General features: G+C 30.1%; 2 protein-coding genes across 4 annotated transcripts; one reads left to right on the top strand and one right to left on the bottom strand.

The window, feature by feature from the left end:
* The first annotated feature begins 1,160 nt into the window (after nucleotides 1-1,160).
* On the top strand, nucleotides 1,161-2,980 carry LOC145003765 (uncharacterized). The gene is made up of 5 exons (XM_078962678.1): nucleotides 1,161-1,608; nucleotides 1,978-2,157; nucleotides 2,228-2,354; nucleotides 2,440-2,553; nucleotides 2,646-2,980. The coding sequence occupies exons 1-5, from the start codon at nucleotides 1,276-1,278 to the stop codon at nucleotides 2,759-2,761; spliced, it is 870 nt and encodes a 289-aa protein (XP_078818804.1). The 5' UTR covers nucleotides 1,161-1,275; the 3' UTR covers nucleotides 2,762-2,980.
* A 1,498-nt stretch (nucleotides 2,981-4,478) lies between these two features.
* LOC145004801 (uncharacterized) lies at nucleotides 4,479-11,745 on the bottom strand. 3 transcript variants are annotated; one of them, XM_078963796.1, is made up of 16 exons: nucleotides 11,366-11,743; nucleotides 9,951-10,004; nucleotides 9,249-9,519; nucleotides 9,041-9,120; nucleotides 8,739-8,839; nucleotides 7,702-7,824; nucleotides 7,550-7,619; nucleotides 7,183-7,269; nucleotides 7,022-7,087; nucleotides 6,810-6,902; nucleotides 6,505-6,561; nucleotides 5,919-6,047; nucleotides 5,576-5,666; nucleotides 5,201-5,289; nucleotides 4,923-5,116; nucleotides 4,479-4,828 (listed from the first exon to the last, which is right to left on the bottom strand). In XM_078963796.1, the coding sequence occupies exons 3-16, from the start codon at nucleotides 9,442-9,444 to the stop codon at nucleotides 4,735-4,737; spliced, it is 1,470 nt and encodes a 489-aa protein (XP_078819922.1). In that variant the 5' UTR covers nucleotides 9,445-9,519; nucleotides 9,951-10,004; nucleotides 11,366-11,743; the 3' UTR covers nucleotides 4,479-4,734. The 3 variants fall into 3 exon arrangements, with proteins under 3 accessions (XP_078819922.1, XP_078819924.1, XP_078819923.1); XM_078963798.1 differs by lacking the exon at nucleotides 5,919-6,047 and having other exon boundaries at nucleotides 11,366-11,745; XM_078963797.1 differs by lacking the exon at nucleotides 9,951-10,004.
* Nucleotides 11,746-12,481: the final 736 nt, after the last annotated feature.

Here is a 12,481-nt window from a genome sequence, read left to right as displayed (position 1 = left end):
TTATTCACAATGTTTATGAGTTATATCAAACCATAACATAATAGATATAAAGTTAATTTAATATAAACATAAACTTATTAAAGATATAAAATTACAATAAGCTAAACAATATGGACACCCACTAAATATTTTTTGCACTTCATTGGGAAATAAGGTAAATAATTTTTTATTAATAGCTTTTGGTTTCCATTAATTATAATATTCTCAAGTTAATTGCAAAAGTATTTACAAAACATTTTTATTATTGATATACATAATATATTTTTGAGAAAATGACAAAATAGCCAATTATACTAATTACATTACAAAAATAGCCAAAAAAAATCGAAATTGCAAAAATAGCCCTTAATTTCGCAGATGTAATTGCCCCATCTGCGAAATGACCATTCCATCTGCGAATGTACAAGCTGCTAAAGCACAACTATGCTTTAGCAGCTTGTACATTCGCAGGTGGTTTTTTTTTTTCTGTATATATATTGAAAATGTAGGGTAAAATCGCAGATGGAATAGCCCCATCTGCGATTTACTCTCATTCTATCTGCGAAATTGTGAATTTTTTTTTTTTTTTTTTTTAAGTTTGACTATGAAATTAATACCTGCAAAGTTACGTCTTTGAAACCACCATTGTTGCATTGTAGCACGAAAAAAATCGATCAACATAAGTATTGACATCTTACGTACGTGTCTACAAAACTTTTTATATAGCAACATGATTTCGTAGTCAAACCAATTGATTTCATAGTCAAATTAAAAAAAAAAATCACAATTTCGCAGATGGAATGAGAGTAAATCGCAGATGGAACAACTGTGCTTTAGCAGTTTGTACATTCGTAGATGAAATTATCATTTCGCAGATGGGGCAATTCCATCTGCGAAATTAAGGACTAATTTTTGCAATTTCGATTTTTTTGACTATTTTTGTAATGCAATTATTATAATTGGTTATTTTTGTCATTTTCTTTATATTTTTTCTAATTGTTTAATCAAATTTACTCCATTTTGATTATTTTATATACCAGACTTTTTACCTATTTTCATATCTTAAGTCACATATATATAAAACGATACAAATCTAAAATGTAGTTGTTCAAAAAAAAAAAATATAAAGTGTAGTATTTTAAAAGAATATTTTCTTATATAAATTGATAAAATCGTGAAAAATATCTTGCGATTTTCGATCTTTTTACTACTTTGCGCCGGTGACTGTGATCAGACGCCAACGGATTTCGCTTTTGAGGTTTTTGCTGTGTGTGTGTTTGCGGAAGACGATCGGAAATGGTGGCGATTGAGCCTTTGCCTTCCACCGATATCGAATCAAAACCCTCAAATTCAACCACCACTGGAGTAGATTCGAACAGTAGCAACAGATTAAATGCTGATGGAGTAGTTTCGAGCAGTGGAGATAAAGCAACAGCCGCCGGATACGCATCCGACGGGTACGAAACGGCAAGCGAGACTGAAGTTGGCGATGATGATACGGTTTCTGACAATTCTGATAAATCGTACGCCGTTGAACATGAACATCAACAACATAAATCGGAAGAAATGTCTACGGTGTCGAAGGATCCGACCTATGAAGATGCACTCAATGATGACGAATTCAAGCAGGTTAGTTGTTTCTCTCTTTTGGAGCCTCGTTTTGTGTTCATTTTGGGGTTTATGCTTTCGTTTGAGTTAAATCTGTAATTACTAGGTTATCGTAGAGAAATTTCTTATATACTTGCTAATCGTTTCAATTCTCTAGCATAGAATGTTATGATTATGCAATGCTTTGAAGCATTCCCAGATTACATGTGCGAATTCGTATTTGGCCTCAGTTAAATTTACTTGACTGATTATGATTTGTAGCTCTATGTTATCAGTGCTTTGGATCTTTAGCGTATTATCATTTCAGCAATGATATTACTATATCAGTCATTTGGATCACCTTAAAAATTGAATAACTTCATCTTACTTCTTATCACCATCGAGATGCAGAAACTTTTGGCACAAATGAATGAAGCAAAAGTTGAAGGAAACAAGTTATTTGGAGAAGAGCTATATGAAGAGGCATTATTAAAGTATGATTATGCAATCCAACTTGCACCTGAGATGTCTTCTTCTTCAGAAATTAGGTCAATATGCCATAATAATCGTGCTACATGTTTCTTTAAACTGGTAAATTCTTTACCTTTTTCATCCTCTATTAATTTTCATATACACTGTTAAATTAAATTATATATGTTAGGGAAAGTATGAGGATACAATTAAAGAATGCAGCAAAGCATTGGAAATAAATCCTACTTACATGAAATCTTTGCTTAGAAGAGGAGAGGCTCATGAAAAGCTTGAAAATTATGAGGATGCTATTGCTGGTAAGTTCAAATTACAAAAAAGCCCTTGTACTAGCCAATGAGAGTAAATGACGATTTTACCCTTGTTTTTTTTTTTTTGTGTTAGATATGAAGAAAATCTTGGAGTTGGATCCTTCGAACTACCAATGTAAGAGAACCATTATGCGTTTAGAGCCACTAGCTATTCAAAAACGTGAAAAGATGAAGGAAGAGATGTTGGGTATTTATTATAAACTTTCCCTAAATATATTTCTTATTTTAACAAAAACAAATTATATAAATATGAAATATCCGCTTTGATTACATTTTCAGGGAAGTTGAAAGATATGGGTGACTCGATATTGGGAAAATTTGGGATGAGTGTGGACAATTTTAAAGCTGTGAAAGATCCAAATACTGGATCATATTCTATCTCTTTTCAGAGATAGAAAAAGAAGAAGAAGAAGATATATGCATGTTTTCCACATGTTTATAAGAGGACTTATACAGTTATACCAGATGATATGATATTTCTACATGTTTTGTGGTTTTGAAAATTCAAATCATCATGTTTTCTTGTTACTTTTATCTTTGCACTTTTGATGATCAATAACTTGTTTTTGCTTTAAATAGAGCAACATTTGGGGTTAGGGTTCTTAAGATTTCAATCACTTGATTTTTTTTCTTGTTGATTTATTATCATGTTTCCACACAACACAATCTTAAGGATTAATATACAACATTCACCCATAAAACACTTTCAATTACAAATGATGTATTCTACATAAGATTCCACTCTCATTTATGCATATCAAGTAAACGGGGCCCATAATTTGGTCATATAAACATGACAAGTAAAATGTTACAAATAAGGGATAATGTCATAAAAAACCTTAAGTTTGACAGAAAATGTCGGTTTTACCCTTCGGCAGATTTTTGGTTCATTTATACCGCAAACTTATCATTTTTTTGTCGGTTTTGCCCTTGTTACCTGCAATAGCAGGTTTCCAGGTTATTATGAATTATTTTTTGCGAAAAAACCCTTAAGTTTACAAATATTTTGCAAAAAAACCCTTAGGATTATAAACATATAAAATATAAATAAATATTCAAAATTTTATAAAACTAAATAGTTTTCTACTGAAACATATTTTTAGCTTTATGTACGGTAAATTTTATATTTGTTTGATATAATTTAAAAAAAGTTACCTAGTTTTATCAAAATTTAAATATTTATTAATTAATACTTAAACTTTTCAAAGTAACATTAAAAACATCTATTAGCTAGTAATAATATGACATTAGTGACATTCAATTAACTTTTTTTAAAAGAAAAATAAAAATATTTTATATGTTTAAAAGGTTTGAATTTAAGAAATAATAAACTATCATATTTTATATAAAAATAAATATATTTATATAATAAATTAGACAAATATATTTATATTTTATATGTTTAAAATGTTTATATTTATTTTTGATGTTTAACATGCTTATGATATTTTTATAAAAAAAAATATGATAATATTATTATGTATTTAAACATATAAAAAATACGATATGTTAGTATTTCTGAAATACAAACCTTTTAAACATATAAAATACTTTTATTTACCTTTTAAAAAAATTAATTGAATGTACATGATACCATATTATTCATAATAACTATTTTAGCATAATTACTTATTAACTAACAAATATTTTTTAATTTTGTTTTGAAAAGTTGAAGTATTAATTAAGAAATATATTCAAATTTTGTTAAAACTAGGTAAGTTTTTTAAAATTTAAATATAAAAAGTTTATATCAAACAAATATCAAAGTTACCGTATGTAAATCTAAAAATATATTTCAGTAGAAAACTATTTAGTTTTATCAAATTTTGAATATATATTTATATTTTATATGTTTATAATCTTAAGGTTTTTTTTGCAAAATATTTGTAAACTTAAGGGTTATTTTGCAAAAAAATAATTCATAATAACCTGGAAACCTGCTATTGCAGGTAACAAGGGCAAAACTAACAAAAAAATGTCAAATTTGCGATATAAACGAACCAAAAATCTGCCGAAGGGTAAAACCGATATTTTCTGCCAAACTTAAGGCTTTTTATGACATTATTCCTTTTTTCTTGTTGATTTATTATCATGTTTCCACACAACACAATCTTAAGGATTAATATACAACATTCACCCATAAAACACTTTCAATTACAAATGATGTATTCTACATAAGATTCCACTCTCATTTATGCATATCAAGTAAATGGGGCCCATAATTTGGTCATATAAACATGACAAGTAAAATGTTACAAATGAAACTAAAGGCCCACCTACTAATCATATACAATCATCAAACATGGCTACCTTTATTCCTAAATTAACATCTTGAATTGCAATTATGATTTTTGTATAATGTTCACTATCATTTGTGTTGCGCATGCACCACATTCTCATTGTTGTGTGTAATCATTTCACTATGTTGCTCAAGATACTCTTTGCTATTCATTTCTGTCAACCTATATAAGAAAATTTGATAAATTTAACTGAGACTGAGACAGATGTCAATGTGAGAAATGGAAATTATATGTTAAATGACATAACTAGGCATACCTACTAATGGTGCGATCTTTTGCGAAGCCTAATTCGTTGTCAACACAAAGGTCAAAATCGTCATTTTTCCTTGATCTCGATGAGGTTCTTGGTGCTATGTTATGAGCATTTGCAACCGTCACGATTCTTTCAAAAACTTCAAACGGAGTCCCCTCGGCCGTACACATCAACCGGGCTTTATTCTCGTACATTACCTATAAGAAATTGAAGGGTATTTTAGTCATTTTACAATTTGGTATGAATGAGTTCATACCAAAGACAAGAAAAGAGAGACTAACATCAACTAATGTGACAAACCGATATGCTGCGGTCCTATTGTGGAGCCCGAATATTGGGACACCATCCAAAGCCAAGGTGTGAAAATTCTCTACAATTGAAATTTTGTTAATTCAAATTATACGTAACATTTGACTTTTGAGGTCAATCGTTTCGACATTGAATTTCAAAATCATGGAGATTTTCTATCAGCTTTAGAATCCAAGTTTTTCCATTATGTGGTATTTGTTACAAAGTTTGATTTGGCTTCCTATTTTAATCTTCAATTTTTAAGAATCCTTGTCGATTTCAATGTTGAAAATAGTTAGTTTGACCTCAAAAGTCAAACTATAACTCTTTTGATACGCAAAAATGAAGAGGCTTTAGATTTTTCTTACTACACAATCCAAAATAGTCAGCAGCACCAAGAGGTTTGTCACAGAGCTCCTCGAATGGAAAATATGCACATCCATTAGCACCCAAAGGTACCTATACACCACACATGATAAAAGGGTATTTTAGACATTTTCATAATAGTGAAAACACTAAATTTATTTATTTTTGTGATCACTTTCTACCCATGAATTTGACATTTTGGGAAAAATGACATTTCTTGATTTATTTTCCCTTGAGCAATGTGCATAACATCATCTAGTACATGCTAAACTAGTCAAGTGATTTTATTTTCTAAGATGAGAAAGTGAAAGGGCAAAAAAGTCATTTAATTTCAGCAAATGCAACCTGAAGTGTCCTTCCCATAACAACTTCAGCCTCTTGAGGATGAGCTTTATGTTCCCCTATCAACTCCTTAAACCTTTGCATAAGGAAATCGGATGTACCATTTTGTATGAAGTAGAAACCTTCTTCCACCTTCATTTTCAAAAAAGACTAAAGATATAGAAAGTACTAAGCATTTGGTCTGTGTTTGTTACACATGACATGACCAGATGGGACTTGATAAGAAGGGCATTCACGTCTTTTTCACATATGAGATATAAAGAATAAGTCCCTCTCCCATGTTGTTTCACCTTTTTAGGTGTAACAAAAATTGTACTTTTTTTTTTTTTTTTCCATTGCTCATTGTCAACTGTTAACTGTCAACTGTCAACTGTATATCAACTTGTTAACTTGTCAAATATCAACTGTCAACTTGTCAAACTTTCAAAATGTCACTATCAATTGTCAAATGCTAACTATCAACTGTTAAACTGTTAGATGTCAGACTATCTGTGTCAAATGTCAACTGTCAACTGTCATCTGTCAACCAGTTCTATCCAATCATGTATAACAAAACTAGTCTTTAAGGTGAAAAGAGTTGGCATTTTACCGAGGTTCTTCTTCTATAGTCTACAGATGAACCGATTTCATGTACTATGCATCTATCCTGCATCCACAAGACATCACATGATAATTATCACAAAAGAAAGCAAAAAACAAATCGAAACAAATTACAACTTCTACTTCTCTTGAGAATTTCAAAACATTTCAATTAAAAAACTCATCATATCGACTCGGTTCCATAAGAACCTCTTGTTTATCATTATTGAAGGGTATTTTCGACATTTTATTAACACTGTTACCATAGTCAAACATTATAAGCTTCATAGGACACAAGTAAATTCTTGAGTTTACCTTTAGTGTGGAAATGAAGGGTAGAAAAAGATCTCTTTGTAATCCACGTTCATAAAGGTTATCAGGAGCTCGATTAGATGTAGCAACAAGTATCTATACTTGCATCATCAACAAACAATAAATTAAACTTCAGTTATTTTCACACAAAAAAATATGATCACATGGTTATAAAAAAAGAAAAATGTAAATTTTTAAAAATATTAGTCACTTACAGCACCATTGCTGAAAAGATGTTTAAATAATCGGTTTAATATCATAGCATCGGCTACATCAGTAACCTGATAATTATAATAAAGAAATGAATAAGTCGACTTAAAAAAAATGAAAATACTTCAAGGGTATTTTAGACATTTTGGAGAAAGTTGTAACGTACCATGAATTCATCTAAACATAACAAAACAGATTCATGAGAAATCTCGCCTGCAACAACTTCAAGCGGATCAGACACCCCTTTGTGCCTCTGCATTCAAAAAGAATTTGAATTTTGAAGTCGAATAATTTATTTCAAATAATCAAAATCAATATCGTTTTTGCATCAAAATGAATCTTAATTTTTTTTTTTCATATGTAATATTAGTCTACAAAGTTCAAGGCGATTGTTATTTGTTGTATTTTTCTTGAAAAGTAAAGCGTCTTCATCAATTTCGATTCACCAAATCGATTTGTTTGACTTCAAAAGTCAAACTATTTTTTTTTGACTTAATCTAAAAAGAAAAGAGTGAAAAAGTATATTATTTGACCTGTAAACGGCTGTGAACATTCAACATAAAGTCATGAAAATGAATCCTCTTTTTCCTCCAATTGCAAGGCCTAATGATATGCAAATTCAAATTAATATTCAAATTTGAAAAATCAACATAACAATTTTATGAATTTGTGATTTTGTTGTTACAATTGATCATAAAATAAATCCATCAACATGGTTTTTCCAGTTCCAACTCCTCCATAGAGATAAAGTCCTTTCACTGGTGACTCTGAAGATTGAGGCATAAAACGTGACCATAACCACCTACTCCTGAAATAGCAATGTACTTTCATTGATTCATTTATTATAATTTATAACAAATTACTTTCATTTCTACTATAAAAACTTGGGTTAATCTTAAAAAATACTTTATATTTTGTGTGTGTGTGTGTTTTTCCGGATTAAACCTCAGATTTTTTTTGTCTGAAAAAGACCTTGTATTTTTTTGTTTGTTCCGATTTGGCCCTTTTAGTTATTTTTTTTCAATAAAATTGTAAAATGTGAGGGTTTTTTTTTTTCGAGAGAAAGTAAAAAAGTTGAGGGTTTATTTGGAGGCAGTTAGAAGGTTGAGAGTTTTTTTTGGAAAAAAGACAAAGTTGAGGGCTTTTTCGGAAAAAATGAAAAAGGTCTGTTTCAGGCAAAAAAATAAATTTGAGGTTTAATCCGGAAAAAAAAAATATAAGATCATTTTTGAGATTAACCCTTGACTTTTTAAAGTATAATAACATGATAAGAAAAAAGATTGAACTTACAAGGGTTAATCTCAAAAAAGACCTTATATTTAGTGTTTTTTTTTTTGGGATTAAATCTAAAATTTATTTTTTGCCTGAAAAAGTCCTTGTATTTTTTCATTTTTCTGGAAAAGCCCTCAACTTTGTATTTTTTTTTTTCGAAAAAGATCCTCAATGTTCTATATGCTTCCAAATAAACCCTCAACTTTTTTATTTTTTCTCGAAAACCCCCTCACATTTTACAATTAATATTGGCAAAAAGATGACTAAAAGGGCCAGATCGTAAAAAATAAAAAAATACAAGGTCTTTTTCAGGTAAAAAATAAATTTAAGGTTCAATCCGGAAAAATACACAAAATATAAGGTCTTTTTTGAGATTAACCCAAATTACAATGCTATAATTGGTTATTTTTTCAAAGTACAATGCTTTAATAAGAAAAAAACACCAAATACCTCGCCTTTTTCCCAGAATCAGAATTAAGATCCAAATGACACACATGAGCAGAGTTACCGAGTTCCTCATAGAGTCTTTGAATTTCTCTTAAGGTTCCTATCTAAAAAAGAATCCATGTCAAATACCTAAAATACCCTTCAGGCTTCAACAAAGACAAAAAGAAAGAAATCTCACGATTATCAAATTGCACCACATCAACACCATAAAATCTCTTTGCAATAGTTATAAAAGGGCAAAAAGGTCATTTCAACTTGGAATCTTTCCCAAAAAGGAAATGTCAAATTTTTTTAAAGAAAATCACCTGACAATTATCACCATCTTCAAGTTCTCCAGCATTGATTCTTCGTTCATATTCCACAAGAGGTCCACTTCTCTTCAACTCTGTTATCAATACAACACATTTAACAATCGATTTTCATCACATATAATGAAGTGATTAATGCAATAAATTACAATGTACTTCTATTGTATTATAGAAAGAAATTAAAGTAGGTTTTATATTTCCTAACCTTCATAATTTACTTTAACAGCGTCAGCAGACATCGCTCTTGAAAAAATGTGTGATGAATTTCCAGAATTATATATATGAGTATCATATATTACATCAAATAATCTTGGATTTGCATTTGATAACACTCTTTTTGCTTCATGATAGCGAAATTGTGAGTAAATCAGTCTTGAAGATTTGATCAAAGCTCTCATCATCTTCAATCGATGGTTTTAATGTTGAGTTACAAATGTTAATGTTAATGTAGAGCTTTTTTAAATAACGCCAAAATTCTGCAAACAAGTTGGGGATTAAGATATAGACATAAATTAGTATTTTGGAATATATCAAAGTAATTGATTCTAAAAACTAGAGGTTGGTTTTGACTTTTAGAGTCAAATTGATCGAATTGTAACTTCAAAATTGATAAAGATTATGTTTCATTGTAGAGAAAGAGCTTCAGAATTGCATTGTTCTACAAAAGGGTATTACGTAAGAAAATATTATGAGGTATGAAGTATAAAATATGGATGTTTATTTCGAATTTATGAAGTCGTATGTGGACTTTGGTTATGGGAGAAGGGAGAATATGGTAAATATAACATGCTTGGCTCATGGTTTTAGGAAAAAAATGGACATAACTTTCAGTAGTTGACAGAGAATCTGGTTTTAACTTTTATTATGTAGTATTCATTGTATTTATTGATTAATCTTAAAAAAGTACCTTGCGAAGCTTAAAAAAATTCGACCTTTTCCTATATTCCCAAGTGTATAATCACTGAAATTTAAAAAAATCGTGAAAAATTAGACCCATAAACTTGACAGAAAGTAGCATAATCATGAACTCTAATTTTTAAAAGGATCAAATCATTCACTTTATTCTAGAACACTGTAGAGAAATTGGAACACCGAAAAGTTCGTGATTTTAAATTTAAGAAAACGGAAATATGGACGCAATCAAGAAACCAAGTATTGTAGAAATTCAAGAACACGTTTGATTTGTGAGATCGATCTAAATTACAAAAATTAAGCTTTGGTGGAGTGAAGAGATTTGTATGCGAATTTTGAAGAAATTGATTGTTCATAATAAAAAAAAAAATAGAATTTTATTATATCAAAACTTGGAAATTCAAGAAGAATAGCAAAAAATTACAAAAATTAATCATCAAAGATTAAAATGCGACTTCTTTTACCTAGTTTTCAAGAAGTTTGACCAAAAAGTCAACAAAAACTGAAATATGGATATGCAAACAGGGAATAAATAATCATGGAAATTCAAGAATGATTGTTCGATGGATGATTGATCAAATTAAATACATGTTAAAAAACAGCCACATACAGAATCATGAGAGATCAAACAGTTGACTTCTTTCACCTAATTTTCAAGTAATTCGACATGCAGAAAGTCAATAATCTTGACAAAAATCGGGATATGGAGACATGCAGCCTGAATAAGTGAAAATTGATGTTTGGAGAATTAAATCTCTTAATTTTCAAGAAAATTGATCACCACAAACTTCATAATTTTAAAGAAATTCAAGAACAAACCTCAATTGGGTGATTGATCAAAACCAAAATTTTAAAGCCTTCAACCCCATACTAAAATTTGGATGATCAAACAGTTTATTTTATTTTTTTTGACCCAATTTTCATGAAAAATGATCACGAAAAGGTTCTTAATCTTAAAAAAAGAAAGAAAGAAAGGAAAATATCTACAAATTCAAGAACAAATCTGAATTAGGTTATTGACCAAACAAACTAAAATTCAAACACCAAATCACCCAGAATCATCGAACCCCGATTTAAAATTTTTAAATAAAATATTGAATGCATGCACGAAATCAAAAAGACGAGCGATTGATTAAACTAATTAACAAGGCTTTATTTTTAATCAAAAAGTCAAGTTTGAATATACTTTTTGAACATCAAGATGCATGCAAGAAACCAGAAAGCTAGATAAATTCAAGAACAGGAATGAACAGGGTGCATCGCTGATTGATCAAAGTAAAATTTTCAAAACCCACAATCAGTGACAATAATTTTCGGATGATCAACATTCTTTAATCAAAATTCGAGTAAAATTGACCACCAAAACTGCGCATGGAAGAAACCAAAAACTACATTAATTCATCAACAAACCTGAGCAACAAAAATTTCATAAAAACTCCAAAACCCAGAATTCAATTCAACTCTGCAAAACGCGAAAGCTGGAAATCTGGAAGATTTATCAATTCACTAGCGTGATGGGTCAAAAAGTGAGAAACCCTAAAGCGTTGGTGCTTCTTGAAGATGGATGAGACAGAGGGAAAGGATAATGGGAATTTGGGTGTTTTTGTTTTCTCAATTATTTAAATGTTTGAATTTAGGTAGCAAAAGCAACGATCGCAATCATGGGATTAACATTAGGAAACCTCAAATGTTGATTGATCGATGAATTTACACTAAGAAATTGCTGGCCAGGGTGTTGTGGAGTGGGGGTGGAAGACGAAAGAGGATAGGGATATACTTATCGCGACTCAAGGGTCCCCCACAACCACCCTCCACCGTACTGTTAATGGCGAATTTAATAATACACATTCATGATGCAGACCCATTTCGCCACGTCAGGATCGAAGCATCGTTTGGTTATAATACACCGAATAGAATATATACAAGCTAATGGAATGAATTCTTAGGCTATGGAGTGTATGTGATCCATAATTATAATTAATACAGAAAGAGAAATCAAATTATAAATTTTTTTATAGAATATAGAAAATTTTTCCATATTCTATGAAATACCTACAATTTCATTGTTTATTAACATTTTTAATTTAAAAATAAATAAGTTATTGAAATAATCTCTATGATTTGGTGAAAATTACGTGTTTGGCCTTCCGCACCGTCTTGATTATGATTTTATTGTGCTTTCGCCCCTTGTAGAGATGAAAACACGATATTACAATATGCATTTTCTTTTTTAGTTAGTTATTATTATTTAATAATTATAAAAAATTAATTAAATAATTAATAGATATATAAGTCCATTCCCGACCCCCGACCATCTCACCCTCTCATCTCTCATGTTATATTTCACTCTCTCATGTCAATTAAAGAAGATAGAACCCTAAATCTTTAGATCCCAGCTCACCACCTCTGGAGCTCACCACCCCCGGAACCACTAAATCGTCCATGGAACCCACTGAAAACCGATGGACCACCATCTAATCTGCCGCTCTCATTTCTCTCTTTTCATCGCTTCTCTCTACTCCGTAT

Source organism: Lactuca saligna, chromosome 7, assembly GCF_052625555.1.
Source record: "Lactuca saligna cultivar CGN05327 chromosome 7, ASM5262555v1, whole genome shotgun sequence".
In the NCBI taxonomy this organism is placed as follows: domain Eukaryota; kingdom Viridiplantae; phylum Streptophyta; class Magnoliopsida; order Asterales; family Asteraceae; genus Lactuca; species Lactuca saligna.
The sequence above is the reverse complement of the archived record's forward strand: the minus strand, read 5'-3'. Positions and strand labels throughout refer to the sequence as shown.

What these genes read in the sequence shown, in the direction of transcription:
- LOC145003765 (XM_078962678.1), top strand. Translation starts at nt 1,276, where the DNA reads ATGGTGGCGATTGAGCCTTTGCCTTCCACCGATATCGAATCAAAACCC. An exon ending in ATGATGACGAATTCAAGCAG is followed by an intron (nt 1,609 to 1,977) that starts GTTAGTTGTTTC and finishes ATCGAGATGCAG; the next exon opens with AAACTTTTGGCACAAATGAA. An exon ending in GATGAAGGAAGAGATGTTGG is followed by an intron (nt 2,554 to 2,645) that starts GTATTTATTATA and finishes TTACATTTTCAG; the next exon opens with GGAAGTTGAAAGATATGGGT.
- LOC145004801 (XM_078963796.1), bottom strand. Translation starts at nt 9,444, where the DNA reads ATGATGAGAGCTTTGATCAAATCTTCAAGACTGATTTACTCACAATTT. An exon ending in AAGATGGTGATAATTGTCAG is followed by an intron (nt 8,840 to 9,040) that starts GTGATTTTCTTT and finishes ATTCTTTTTTAG; the next exon opens with ATAGGAACCTTAAGAGAAAT. An exon ending in ACTATAGAAGAAGAACCTCG is followed by an intron (nt 6,048 to 6,504) that starts GTAAAATGCCAA and finishes TTGAAAATGAAG; the next exon opens with GTGGAAGAAGGTTTCTACTT.